General features: G+C 46.9%; 1 protein-coding gene across 7 annotated transcripts in view; it reads right to left on the bottom strand.

The window, feature by feature from the left end:
* Positions 1–15,290, bottom strand: part of snx14 (sorting nexin 14) — a 186,759-nt gene that overhangs the window by 26,204 nt on the left and 145,265 nt on the right. For 6 of the 7 annotated variants that reach the window (XM_070889997.1, XM_070889995.1, XM_070889994.1 and 3 more), the window contains one exon: positions 6,031–6,195. In XM_070889997.1, the coding sequence (XP_070746098.1) occupies positions 6,031–6,195 (165 nt within the window). Of the gene's footprint in view, positions 1–6,030; positions 6,196–15,290 lie in introns of those variants that run through there. The other variant, XM_070889999.1, reaches the window with a different exon arrangement.

Consider the following 15,290-nt stretch of genomic DNA (forward strand, 5'->3'; position numbering starts at 1 on the left):
AACAGGGGGCGAGCCGGAACCACAGCCAGAGCAGGAGCTGGAGGAGGGAGGTGCAATCCGATCTTTGCTGCCCCAGTGAGCCCATTCGGCCAGGGCTAGGGGCTGCGTGCTTCGGGCCCCTCCCACACAATTTCGGGAGCCTGGAGCTACTGCACATGCGCGCCCACCGTAGCGCGCATGTGCAGAAGTCCCGGCACATTTTTCAGCGGCGGGATCTGGCTCCTCCCCCCACAGCTTGTGCTGCACGTGCCGAGGGCCTGGATCGACCTGAGGGAGTGGAGAATACCGAGGTAAGTTTTCGGCGCAGAAATCAGGCGTGGCTCGCGGGACTGCGCCGTTCTACGCGCGGCCCGAAACTTGACCCCTATATGGCTAGAATTAAGAAATAATAGCGGTGCAATCAGCGACCTGGGTGTAGTTAGGTCGCTGCTTGCAGTGCGGGCAGGCACAGCAGGAGGGGCGAAGGAGCGGTGAGAGATTGTAGAGGGATGTGATCGGGGCCAAGGAGAGGCGAGGGCCCAGGGGCAGTACGGGCCAGCCCACACTGCGATATGTGTGCGCACTAGGTCTGTGCAGCAGAGCAGGTCTCCAGTCGTCTTGGGTAATCCTTGCCACTGGACCAAGACCTAGCTCGGTCAAACCCGTGTGGTGGCAAGTGTGCAACGGTCACCACACATTAAAAAAAATCCACGCACAAACATCTTCCGCCCTTCAATATGTAGTTCGGGATCTGGAATATTAGGTCCTTAATTGACACAACTGTGAACTCATCCTTTTTTGGGGTGGAAGCAAGTCATCCTCGCTTCGAGGGACGGCCTAAGTTGATGAGGTGTATTCTATAGATCATCAAATAGTGGGAAAGATATGGAGAAGCAAATTTGCAGAGAAATTACAGAGAGGTGCAAGACCTCTTGCAAGTCCATTATTAAGGAAGCAGTAGCGGGACATTTGGAAATGCATAATTCAATCAAGCAGAGTCAGCATGGTTTTATGAAAGCATAATCATGTTTGACAAATTTGCAGGAGTTCTTTGAGGATGTAACGAGCAGGTGGATAAGGGGGAACCAGTGGATGTGCTGTATTTGGATTTCCAGAAGGCATTTGATAAGGTGCCACATAAAAGATTACTGCACAAGATAAAAGTTCACGGGGTTGGGGGTAATACATTAGCATGGATAGAGGATTGGCTAACGAACAGAAAACAGAGCGTCAGTTGGCAAACAGTAACTAGTAGGGTGCTGCAGGGATCAGTGCTGGGGCGTCAACTATTTACAATCTATATTAATGACATGAATAAAGGGACTGAGTGTAATGTAGCCAAGTTTGCTGATGATACAAAGATGGTTGGGAAAGCAAATTGTGAGGACACAAAAAATCTGCAAAGGGATATAGACAGGCTAAGTGAGTGGGCAAAAATTTGGCAGATGGAGTATAATGTGGGAAAATGTGAGGTTATCCACTCTGGCAGAAAAAATAGAAAAGCAAATTATAATTTAAATGGAGAAAAATTGCAAAGTGCTGCAGTGCAGAGGGACCTGGGGGGGTCCTTGTGCATGAAACACAAAAAGTTAGTATGCAGGTACAGCAAGTAATCAGGAAGGCAAATGGAATGTTGGCCTTTATCACAAGGGGGATAGAGTATAAAAGCAGAGAAGTCCTGCTACAACTGTACAGGGTATTGGTGAGACCACATCTAGAGTACTGCGTACAGTTTTGGTCTCCGTATTTCAGGAAGGATATACTTGCATTGGAGGCTATTCAGAGAAGGCTCACTCAGTTGATTCCAGAGATGAGGGGGTTGTCTTATGAAGATAGGTTGAGCCTATACTCATTGAAGTTCAGAAGAATGAGGTGTGATCTTATTGAAACATATAAGATAATGAGGGGGCTTGAAAAGGTAGAGGCAGAGAGGATATTTCCACTCATAGGGGAAACTAAAACTAGGGGACATAGTCTCAGAATAATGGGCCGCCCATTTAAAACTGAGATGAGGAGGAATTTCTTCTCTCTGAGGGGTGTAAATCTTTGGAATTCTCTGCCCCAGCGAGCTGTGGAGGTCGGGTCATTGAATATATTTAAGGCGGAGATAGACAGATTTTTGAATTATAAGAGAATAAAGGGTTATGGGGGCAGGGAAGTGGAGCTGAGCCCATGATCGGAGCAGCCATGATATTAAATGGCAGAGCAGTCTCGAGGGGTCAGGTGGCCTATTGCTGCTCCTATTTATAATATTCTTATGTTCTAACTATGGAGTACTAATAATGAGGGGCTTCAACTATCCTAATATAGACTGGGATCGTAATAGTGTAAAGGGCAGAGATGGGGAAGAATTTTGAAGTGTGTTCAGGAAGACTTTCTTGATCAGTATGTTTCTGGCCTGACGAGGGAGGAGGCATTGCTGGATCTGGTTCTGGGGAATGAGCAAGTGACATTGGTGAACATTTAGGGAACAGTGATCATAGTATCATACGGTTTAGATTAGCTATGGAACGGGACAAGGAGCAATCTAGAATAAAAATGTTTAACTGGGGGAAGGCCAATTTCAGTAGGACGAGATCAGATCTGGCCCGGGTTAAACCGGAATCAAAGATTGTCAGGCAAAACTGTAATCGAACAATGGGCGGCCTTTAAAGAGGAAATCGTTCAGGTACAGTCAAGGTACATTCCCACGAGAGGGAAAGATAGGGCAACTAAAGTCAGAACTCCCTGGATGACGAAAGAGATAGAGAATATGAAGCAGAAAAAGAGCACGTACGACAGATGTCAGGTTGCAAATACACGTGAGAATCAGGCTATATATATAGAAAGGTCAGAGGAGAAGTCAAAAAGAAAATAAGAGGGCAGAGAGGGTATAAGAATAGAATGGCAATCAACATAAAAAGTAATCCAAAAGTCTTCTATAGGTATATAAATAGTAAATGGGTAGTAAGAGGGGGGGTGGGGCGATTAGAGACCAAAATGGAGATCTATGTATGGAGGCAGAGGGTATGGCTGAGGTACTAAACGAGTACTTTGCATCTGTCTTCACCAAGGAAGAAGATGCTGCCATGGACATAGTGAAGGAGGAGGTAGAGGAGATACTGGATGGGGTAAAAATTGATAAAGATGAGGTACTAGAAAAGCTGGCTGTACTTAAAGTGGATAAATCACCATGAGCGGATGGGATGCAGCCTAGGGTGCTGAGGGAATAGAGGGGAAATCGCAGAGATACTGACCATAATGTTCCAATCCTCCATAGATATAGGAGTGGTGCCAGAGGACTGGAGAATTGTAAATGTTACTCCCTTTTTTGAACAAGAGTGTAACGATAAACACAGCAACTACGGGCCGATCAGTTTAACCTCGGTAGAGGGGAAGCTTTCAGAAACAGTAATCAGGGACAAAATTAACAGTCACTTGGAAACAGTTGGATTAATTAAGGAAAGTCAGCACGGATTCGTTAAAGGCAAAGCGTGTCTAACCAACTTGATTTAGTTTTTTGATAAGGTAACAAAGATGGTTGATGAGGACAATGCAGTTAACGTGATGTACCTGGATTTCCAAAAGGCGTTTGATAAAGTGCCATATAATCGGCTTGCCAGCAAAGTTGAAGCCCATGGAATAAAAGGGACAGTGGCAGCATGGATACAAAATTGGCTCAGTGACAGGAAACAGAGTAGTGGTGAATGGTTGTTTTTCGGACTGGAGAAAGGTATACAGGGGTGTTCCCGGGGGTCGATACTGGGACCACTGCTTTTCTTGACATATATTAATGACTTGGACATGTGTGTACAGGGCACAATTTCAAAATTTGCAGATGACCCAAAACTTGGAAGTATAGTGAGCAGTGAGGAGGATAGTGATAGACTTCAGGAAGACATAGACAGGCTGGTGAAATGGGCGAACAAATGGCAGATGAAGTTTAACACAGAAAAGTGTGAAATGATACATTTTGGTAGAAAGAATGAGGAGAGGACACATATATTAAATGGTATAATCCTAAAGGGGGTGCATGAACAGAGAGACCTAGGGGTCTGTGTGTATAAATCGTTGAAGGTGGCAGGGAAGGTTGAGAAAGTGTTTAAAAAGGCTTTTGGGATCCTGTGCTTCATAAATAGAGGTATATAGTACAAAAGTGTGACCATTTCGATGAACCTGTATAAAACGCTGGTTTGGCCCCAACTGGAGTAATGTGTCTAACTCTGGGCACCACACTTTAGGAAGGATGTGAAGGCCTTAGAGAGGGTGCAGAAAAGATTTACGAGAATGATTCCAAGAACGAGGGACTTCAGTTACGTTGATATACTGGAGAAGCTGGGGTTGCTCTCATTGGAGCAGAGAAGGAGATTTGATCGAGGTGTTCAAAATCATGAGGGGTCTGGACAGGGTAGATAGAGAGAAACTGTTCCCATTGGCGGAAGAGTCGAGAACCAGAGGACACAGATTTAAGGTGATGGGCAGAAGACTCAAAGGCGACATACGAAAAAACCTTCTTACACAGCAAATGGTTAAGATCTGGAATGCACGGCCTGAAAGGGTGGTGGAGGCAGACTCAATCACTGCTTTCAAAAGGGAGTTGGATAAGTACCTAAAAATTTGCAGGGCTACGGGGAAAGGGCAGTGGGACTAGCTGAGAGTCGGCACGGGATCGACGGGCTGAATGGCCTTCCGTGCTGTAACCATTCTATGATTCCCTCAGTATCAGCCTGGATCATGGGCTCAAGTCTGTGGAGTGGGACTTGAACCCACAACCGAATGACTCCGCGGCGAGTGTGCTACCCACTGAGCCATAACTCTCACGCAAATGGCAATATTTTTTAATGGAGTGAGCAGAGAGGTTCACACCCTCGGAGGGAGGGGAAGAGGGACTGAATCAGAGAAATCGGGAAGAATGTTTGGGTGCACTCAGATCTGGGAACACCGGGATCATGTTCTCTCTCCTTTGTTGATTTTTTTCTGTCATTCACACGAGTATGCATGTATTCCTCTCCTCCTCCATTTCTTACCCCATTTGTCTTTCCTTTCTTTAAAATCTCTTGGTCTCTTTCGCTCTCCTCCGCCATTTCGTCTGCTCTTTCATATCTCGATAGACCAGGGAGGCAGAAAGGACAAGTCGTGGGTTGAAAGACATACCTGGGACAGGTGGGCAGAAAAGCACTCTGGCTGCATAACTGAGTGAACCGATGGGGCTGGGGGAGGCACTCTGGACAGGTGAGCAGCACTCGGACTGAGGAGACAAACAGAGAATCAGGTGGACCGGGCGAGAGTGCCGGCGAGGTACTGGGTCAGGGCGGTTAGCGAGGAAGGAGTCAGGGGAAAAGGGAGGAGAGGACGGGCCAAACAGCACATGGAGCAGGCAGATGCACATGGTTGGAGATGCTTCGGGTGGGTCGGCGGCCGTTTAAGCATTCTGGGTCAGTGACCAAACGAGTGGCTGTGGTCGGATGAGCTTGGAAACATTTGCCTGGGCGAGCATGCACTGAGTAAAGGAGCAAGGGCCAAGAAACATTTGCCTGGGCGAGCATGCACTGAGTAAAGGAGCAAGGGCCAAGAAACATTTGCCTGGGCGAGCATGCACTGAGTAAAGGAGCAAGGGCCAAGAAGCACAGGGGGACAGGACAGCTTCTCGGCCTGGCCAAGTCCACCAGTGGTCCTTTCACAAAGTGTCGTTTTCTCCCCCGACATCGCTACATTCAGCTCTCCCACTGTAACTTTGAATAGGAACCTACCTCTGTATTGGGCTCAGTCATCATAGACGGTCCCTCGAAACAAGGATGACTTGCTTCCACGTCAAAAAAGGATGCGTTCACAGGTGTTTCGAATGAAGAATCCAAACTACATCCTGAAGGGTGGAAGATGCCTGTGCGTGGATTTTTTTAACGTGTGGTGGTCGTTGCACACCAGCCACTACATAGGCTTGACAGAGCTAGGCCTTGGTCCAGTGGCAAGGGTTAACCAAGACGGTTGGAGACCAGCTCTGCTATCAGTACTGGGCTCAGTATTCCAACACACACACACACACACACACATAGACCGTCGTCATTTACCCACCTCGCAGCAGAGTTATAAGGGAGACCACTCGGTGCTCCTGGAACAACTGGCCCAGCTTATGCTCAATGTAATTGTCTGAATATACTTCAAGCGTGTTCTTGAAGAGAATCCGTCCGCCCATTAACAAGTGATGCAGCCAGTCTGGTATGTGAAACACAACGCGGCCTGCAAAGTTAAAAACAAAATCAAACTGTTAGCAAAATAAATTTGCTTGCTATCCAGAGTGTAGTGTATGTAGGCACCTTTAGTAATGACTCCACGAGGCAGGGAATGGTACTTAAACTGTGCAGACCTGCAGTCCTTTATTTGCAGCTCCTGAGTGATGACAACAAGCTGTGAGTTCCCTTTTATACTGTGTTACCTGCCGTGTGCAGGCAACCCCTCGGTCTCCAGCAGCAGCACCCTCTAGTTTACTGGTAAGGTGTGTGTCGTATGAGGGTACATTCAATGTGGCATAACAGTGTTACAGACATCACACAGTAAACAGGCATGCATACACAACAATACTCCCCCCTAAGCATTTTTCATATCCTAGTTGTCATGACCAGGAGAGGTGATCAGTGGTGGGCTATGGGAGGTTGTGGTGAGGGTTGTGTGGTTGCCAGGTGTGACCCCTGTGCTTGAGGCTGGCCTCGTACGTTTCCCCTCCCTCACACACAAACCAAGTGGGTGTCACTGTTGTGGGATCCCTCGGGGAGGTAGCCACGGCAGCAGTGGGTTGTGTGTATACACTGTGATGTGGGTAGTTGTGGGGTGGTGGGCAGGGCCACAAGACTGGGTGGGCTCCTTGTCCACCAATGGGGATGAGGGTCAGGTCATCCCAGGGTTTGCCAGAGAAGCTCCTGGTGTTGGCCCTGGTGGCCAGGGGCTGTAGGGCTGGTCTGGTGCAGGTTGCCATTGGTGGTGGCTGGGTTGCCCATTGACCACTGTCCCTGTAATGAGTCTGTACATGGTCAGGTAGCCTGCTGGACCTGGGGGGGGTCTCCCACAGGGGGATTCCACTGGCATCATCATGGTCCCTGTAGGACCCAATGTCCTTTGGCAGTGTCCTACCGGTATACATGACACCTTGGCTCTGATCACACATAGTTGAGCCTGCATTATACATTCTAGCATTTGCATCACTTTTGGGTGTCCTGGTTTCAACAGACATGGTTACATTAGGCATTTCACAATCTCTATCATTACCGTTAAGCATAATAAACTTGTTCTTAACCTTACTAACACCTGCATTCATATGATTAGTCACATTAGTTAAACCAGCATCACAATTCATTGTTACATTGCATACATTTTCATACTTGCACCCTTTAATCGCATCTTTAGCTTTAAAGTCCGTGTACTCAAATAGTTGAAACTGCTCCTTTAAATTTCTTTGGTTACCGGTCTCCTTTAAGGAAGCCTTCAAATCCGATTGGTCGCTCGGTGTCATGTGATGCTCCTCCATGCTCACTGGTGGCATGGCGGTGGCCATTTTGATTACAAGTGTTTCTCCTTGTGCTGCAGCCATTTCCTGGCTTTCCTGCAGGAAGGCTGTGATGGTCTTTTCTTCCACAGGGCCACTTCGCCTGATGTGGATCCAATTCATCCAATTCCTGCCCAACAGCGTGGGACCGTCGCCGGCTACAATCCACAGGGAGAGTTTGTTCAACACGCCGCCCTGAGAGGCCTGGATGTCTACACTGCCAACGATTTGGATTTTACCTTTGGTATAGGTGAGCAGCTTTGCCTGGACAGGAGACAGTTTTGGTCGAGTGGTAGGATTCATCCAAATTTTTTCTAAAGGTCATTTGGCTCTTCACAGACTGGCTCGTCCCTGTGTCGATCTCCATGGAGACTGGGACCCCGTCGATGTCCACTTCCATCGTCTACGGAGAACTTCCGGTGGAGCAGGTAAAGATTCCATACTCTTCTTCCAGGGTTTGAGCAACTTCCTCTTCATCTGTGTCAGAACCCGGTTGATCAGCCAACTCATCGGAGACGCAGTGAGTACAGCTTTTTCTGCACATTCTCTGAAGGTGCCCTTTCTCTTTGCATGCATAGTCTTTGTAGCGGCACTGGTGGGCCCTGTGGTTTCCCCCACAGCGCCAGCATGGGGCCATCCGGTTTGTCCATGCGGCAGACTTAGGGTTGCGGGACTCAGGGCAGCATTTCTGTCTTTAGAAGTATCCATGCTCGCCGGTGTAGAGTCCTGGGTCAGTATTCGCCGACCGAAACCATGTAGGCCTGGCTCACTTGGATTGCTTTCTGCAGGGTGACCGTGATGTCAGCCGAGAGCAATTTGTGTAGGAGGCCTTCGTGGCCGATTCCGATGACAAATATGTCCCTTAGTGCTTCATTAAGGTGGTCGCCAAACTCACATGGTGCAGCTAGTCTTCTTAAGTGTGCAGCATACCAGCAACCTGAGGGCCAAGAAATTGCCAAGTAAGTGTAGAACCGGTGCCTGGCTGTGAGGATGCTTTCTTTCGGTTTTAGTTGTTCCTGTATGATTGTTACAAGTTGCTCATAGCTCTTGGTGGTTGTCTTCTCTGGGGCTAGTAAGTCCCTGACGAGACCGTAGATGGTGGGCCTACAACTGCTAAGCAGGATGGCCCTGCGTTTGTTCGGTAGTGTGGCCGGTGTGTCCCCGTCCAGGTCGTTGGCTATAAAGAAGTGTTCCAATCTTTCCACGAAAGCATCCCAATCTTCCCCCTCTGTAAATTGCTGAAATTTGCTGAGGTTAGACATGTTGAGCATGTAGTTCGTGATCCCGTATTCCCGTCGCCAGCTGTGGTGTATGTAGGCACCTTTAGTAATGACTCCACGAGGCAGGGTATGATACTTAAACTGTGCAGACCTTTATTTGCAGCTCCTGAGTGACGACAACAAGCTGCGAGTTCCCTTTTATACTGGGTTACCTGCCGTGTGCAGGCAACCCTTAGGTCTCCAGCAGCAGCACCCTCTGGTGTACCGGTAAGGTGTGTGCAGTATGAGGGTACATTCAATGTGGCATAACAGTGTTACAGACAACACACAGTAAACAGGCATGCCTACACAACACAGAGCATACAGCCTTGAGAAGTATGGCTCCCACCCACCCCTTGGTCTGTGAATATTTGTTGCTTTTTTGGTGAAAATGGCAGTATTCAAGGAAAGTGGCAATTTGTGCATTCGTGTTCCCTGGTCAGCATTGTCCTCTAAGAGAACGAGCAATGCTCACGCCACCACAGGGCTCTAATGAGATGTCATATGTCTGCATGCCTGACACGAGACTCCTAAAGCAAGCGCTCTACTCGGAATTCCTACACGTTAAGCGAGTCCCAGGTGAGTAGAGGAAACATTTCAAGGACACCCTCAAAGCCTCCTTGATAAAATGCAACATCCCCACCAACACCTGGGAGTCCCTGGCCAAAGACCACCCTAAGTGGAGGAAAAGCATCCGGGAGGGCGCTGAGCACCTCGAGTCTCATCGCCGAGAGCATGCAGAAATCAAGCGCAGGCAGTGGAAAGAGCGTGCGGCAAACCTGTCCCACCCACCCCTTCCCTCAACCATTGTTTGTCCCACCTGTAACAGAGACTGTAATTCCCATATTGAACTGTTCAGTTACCCAAGAACTCACTTTTAGAGTGGAAGCAAGTCTTCCTCGATTTTGAGGTACTGACTATGATGATGATATGTAGTCTCGAATAGAGTATTCCATATATAAGATTCAAAAGCACAAGCGCCTCCCGAATCCCCTCCCCAAACAAAATCCCATGACCCCAATCCATGTAAAAGATGAGGTCAACATGATGAAACTTGTGTTCAACAAAACTCTCATCCTTATGTTGGCTGGTGTCCAAAGATACATTTTCTCTCCGTTCTCATTCATTCCGACCAGATGTTCCTCATTCCTCCTTTGCACTAACATTTAAATATAGGTAAACATCCTAAGGTCCTTAATGGGAGCATAACAAAATTTGACATCGATGTGATTGTACTCGAGAGAGTACAGAGGAGATTTACGAGGATGTTGCCAGGACTGGAGAATTTTGGCTATGAGGAAAGATTGGATAGGCTGGGGTTTGTTTTCTTTGGAACAGAAGAGGCTGAGGGGAGACCTCATTGAGGTGTATAAAATTATGAGGGGCCTGGATAGAGTAGATAGGAAGGACCTGTTTCCCTTAGCAAAGGGATCAACAACCAGGGGGCATAGATTTAAAGTAATTAGGGGGAGGTTTAGAGGGGATTTGAGGAGAATGTTTTTCACCCAGAGGGTGGTGAGGTTCTGGAACTCACTGCCTGAAGGGCTGGTAGAAGCAGAAACCCTCACCACATTTAAAAAGTACTTGGATGTGCACTTGAAGTGCCGTAACCTACAGGGCTACGGACCAAGAGCTGGAAAGTGGGATTAGGCTGGATAGCTCTTTGTTGGCTGGCACGGACACGATGGGCCGAAATGGCCTCCTTCTGTGCTGTAAACGTCTATGATTCGATGAGACACATAAGGAGATATTAGAACAGGTTTGGTCAGAGAGGAAGCGCCTTAAAGGAGGAGAGCGAGGTAAGAGAGGCGGACGGGTTTATGGAGGAATTTCCAGAGCTTGGGGCCCAGGCAGCTGAAGGCATGGCCACCAACGGTGGAACAATTAAAATCGGGAATGTGCAAGAGGCCAGAGTGGGAGGGGCGCAGAGATCATGGAGAGTTGTGGAGTTAGAGGAGGTTAGAGAGATAGAGGGAGACGAGGCCATGGAGGGATTTGAAAACGAGGATGAAAATTTTTAAAAGAGGCGTTATTTCCGGACCCCATGTAGGTCAGTGAGCACGTCATGCCGCTGAATTCAGTCCAGTCTCCTGCGTACATCATGATTTCCGTACATATGAACAGGCTTTCAAGTCACTTCATAACCTAATAGACGTTTTGTTGTGTAAGTTCTCCAGTCCTGGTAACATAAATTTCCTCTGTATGCTCTCTAATGCAATGTAGTGTATGGCTCAGGTGATCAAGATGTAGAATCAGTTTGGGTGGAGATAAGGAATAATAAGGGGAAAAAGTTGCTGGTGGGTGTAGTCTAAGGGCCCCCTAACAGTAGCTGTAACAGTAGCAGAGCTAGTCTCCAGTCGTCTTGGTTAATCCTTGCCACTGGACCAAGACCTAGCTCTGTCAAGCCCGTGTGGTGGCTGGTGTGCAACGGCCACCACACGTTAAAAAAATCCACGCACAGACATCTTCCACCCTTCAGGATGTAGTTCAGGACCTGGAATATTAGGTCCTTCATTGAAACACCTCTGAACTTTTTGGCGTGGAAGCAAGTCATCCTCGATTCAAGGGACTGCCTACGATGCAAACAGTAGCTACACTGTTGGACATGGAGTATAGATCAAGAAATAATGGGGGCTTTTAAAAAAGGAACGGCAATAATCATGGGCCATTTTAACCTTCATATTGATTGGACAAAGCAAATCGGCCAGGGTAGCCTTGAGGAAGAGTTCATAGTGTATCCGGGATAGTTTCCTTGAACAGTACATTGTGGAACCAACCGAGGAGCAGACTCTCTTAGATCTGGTACTGTGTAATGATACAGGATTAATAAATGATCTCCTAGTAAATGATCCTCCAGGAGAGTGACCATAACATGGTTGAATTTCAAATTCAGTTGGAGGGTGAGAAAGTTGCATCTCTAACCAGTGTCCTAAGCTTAAATAAAGGAGACTACAAAGGTATGAAGGCAGAGTTGGCTAAAGTGGACTGGGGACATAGATTAAAGTGTGGGATGGTTGCTGGGCAGTGGCAGATATTTAAGGAGATATTTCATAACTCGCGACAAAAATATATCCCAATGAGAAGGAAAGACCGTAAGAGAAGGGATAGCCACCCGTGTCTAGCTAAGGAAATAAGGGATTGTATCAAATTGAAAACAAGGGCATACACAATGTGGCTAAGACTAGTGGGAGGCCAGAGGATTGGGAAACATTTAAAAGCCAGCAGAGAATGACAAAAAACATGATAGAAATGGGGAAGATAGATGATGAAAGTAAACGAGCACGAAATATAAAAACAGATAGTAAGAGTTTCTACAGGTATATAAAAAGGAAAAGAGTGGCCAACTCAGGAAGTTCGAATAAAGGAGAAAGTCCTGTCTAAAACTGACATTGACCTAACTGACTGATGTTACGATATGGAATAGTCTGGCTAAATAGCAGCACTGATGAAACTTTGATTTTAAAACAAATGCAGAAAAACGTGTTTTTAAAAAAAATAGATCGACAAAGCCAATGTTTCTTCCCCTTTTGTACATTTATGGTTGTATCAGTACTGTACAGTTAAGCAAAGTCCTTAATACATTATGATACAGGGCACCTGTTTAAGAAAGGCAAGATTCTTAGAGGATGAAACCGGGGAATTAGCGATGGGGAACATGGAGATGGCAGAAACTCTAAACAAATATTTTGTATTGGTCTTCACGGTAGAATACAATAAAAACATCCCAATAGTGGACAATCAAGGGGCTATAGGGAGGGAGGAACTTAATACAATCACTATCACTAAAGAAGTAGTACTCGGTAAAATAATGGGACCAAAGGCGGACAAGTCCTCTGGACCTGATGACTGACATCCTCGGGTCGTAAAAGAAGTGGCTGCAGAGATAGTGGATGCATTGGTTGTAATCTACCAAAATTCCCTGGATTCTGGGGCGGTCCCAGCGGATTGGAAAACCACAAATGTAACGCTGCTATTTAAAAAAGGAGGCAGACAAAAAGAAGGAAACTATAGACCAGTTAGCCTAACATCTGTCGCTGGGAAAATGCTGGAGTCCATTATTAAGGAAGCAGTAGTGGAACATTTGGAAAAGCATCATTCAATCAAGCAGGTTTTATGAAAGGGAAATCATGTTTGACAAATTTGCTGGAGTTCTTTGAGGATGTAACGAGCAGGGTGGATAAGGGGAAACCAGTGGATGTGGTGTATTTGGACTTCCAGAAGGCATTCGATAAGGTGCCACATAAAAGGTTACTGCACAAGATAAAAGTTCACGGGGTTGGGGGTAATATATTAGCATGGATAGAGGATTGGCTAACTAACAGAAAATAGAGAGTCGGGCTAAATGGGTCATTTTCCATTGGCAAATACTAACTAGTGGGGTGCCACAGGGATCGATACAGGGGCCTCAACTATTTACAATCTATATTAGTGACTTGGATGAAGGGACCGAGTATAATGTTGCCAAGTTTGTTGATGATACAAAGATGGGTAGGAAAGCAAACTGTGAGGACACATAAAATCTGCAAAGGGATATAGACAGGCTAAGTGAGTGGGCAAAAATTTGGCAGATGGAATAAAATGTGCGAAAATGTGAGGGTATCCACTTCGGCAGAAAGAATAGAAAAGCAAATTATAATTTAAATGGAGAAAAATTGCAAAGTGCTGCAGAGCAGAGGGACCTGGGGGTACTTGTGCATGAAACACAAAAAGTGAGTATGCAGGTACAGCAAGTGATCAGGAAGGCAAATGGAATGTTGGCCTTTATTGGGGATAGATTATAAAAACAGAGAAGTCCTGCTACAACTACACAGGGTATTGGTGAGGCCACATCTGGAGTACTGCGTACAGTTTTGGTCTCCATATTTAAGGAAGGATATACTTGCATTGGAGGCTGTTCAGAGAAGGTTCACTAGGTTGATTCTGGAGATGAGGGGATTGACTTATGAAGATAGGTTGAGTAGGTTGGGCCTATACTCATTGTTCAGAAGAATGAGAGGTAATCTTATCAAAACATACAAGATAATGAGGGGGCTAGACAAGGTGGATGCAGGGAGGATATTTCCACTCATAGGGGAACCTAAAACTAGGGGACATAGTCTCAGAATAAGGGGCCGCCCATTTAAAACTGAGATGAGGAGGAATTTCTTCTCTCAGATGTAAATCTATGGAATTCTCTGCCCCAGAGAGCTGTGGAGGCTGGGTCATTGAATATATTTAAGGTGGAGATAGATAGTTTCTTAAACGATAAGGGAATAAAGGGTTATGGGGAGCAGGCAGGGAAGTGGAGTTGAGTCCATGATCGGATCAGCCATGATCTTGTTGAATGGCGGAGCAGGCTCGAGGGGCCAAATGGCCAACTCCTGTTCCTAATTCTTATGTTCTTAAAAAGTGACTGAGAGATTCATCTCTACGTAGTTTCATGTATTGTGTGAAAACAGTTGTTTGCCGATACTCTCACTGCTGTTGACACACCCACTGCTCAATCATGATCAGACCCAACCAAATTATTCAAAAACAGATTCAAGTGATTAAAGTCAGAGGGCTGGATTTTCGGCTGCCGGACGCCTCGGCTAGCGGCCAGAGAGGGCGTTAATGGGAGCGCAAGTGCTTATCGACCGGGAGTGCAGCATTTAGTGCCCCGACGGAAAATTCATTCGAGGCACACCGGGGGCACAAACCGCTCGTGCCTGGCTGCTGACGATCGCTCCGATCCTGACGGATTCCTGGTGTAACGCCCACGCTTGTGCCCCGGTCGGTAAATTCGATGCAGCTGCCTCATTGAGCGCCCATCAATAACAACGTCTGGAAAATCAGTGGGTCCAGGCTTGCAGAGTCGTTAACTGGTGGCTACTTAAAGGGATGAGGAAGCACATCCCTCGGAGGTCACAGTCAGTGCAACGATCACACACAGCACGGTGCGGGAGCTCCGTGTTTGCAGCGGCAGACAGACATAACAGTACAGGTTGAAAACAAATAGTTTTGAAAACTGTAATGGATGCATTACTATACCGCGCCTTTAAGACTCGGCTTTTCCCGGGGTATGACTTGAAGTTCGTGAATGCGCAATGGGCCCGCAAAGTGTACCGACCAAACTTTCCAAACCACCCCCCCACCCCCACCCCCCAAACTCTGGTGTGCAACGGCTAATATAGAGCTCCTGTCAGCTCTTCAACTGATTCTGATGAATTTCTGGGTGAGAGGCGCAAACCTTTTCAAGGCGCTAAAAGAACCGCTCTGCCTGGGTTAACGCCCCAAATGAGGTGCGACCGAATCTCTTCCCCAGATTCTTTGGGTCCAAACTCTCTCCAAATAGACTCTGCCCTACAAGGACGTCATCAGTCCGTCATTAAAGCTCATGGGAGTTGCAGAAGCTACAATCCCAACCCTAGGTAAGATGTTCTGTGATCACCACTGCAGGGCGTTGAGATAAAGCAATGTTTAGAATGGCAGTGAATGTGCAGTGACCAACATCCAACACTGAATCATAAACTGTTAACACAAGTGTGTTCCACATTTGATTGAAGTGATTTAAATTG

The sequence above is a fragment of the Pristiophorus japonicus genome, chromosome 9, assembly GCF_044704955.1.
Source record: "Pristiophorus japonicus isolate sPriJap1 chromosome 9, sPriJap1.hap1, whole genome shotgun sequence".
NCBI lineage: Eukaryota > Metazoa > Chordata > Chondrichthyes > Pristiophoridae > Pristiophorus > Pristiophorus japonicus.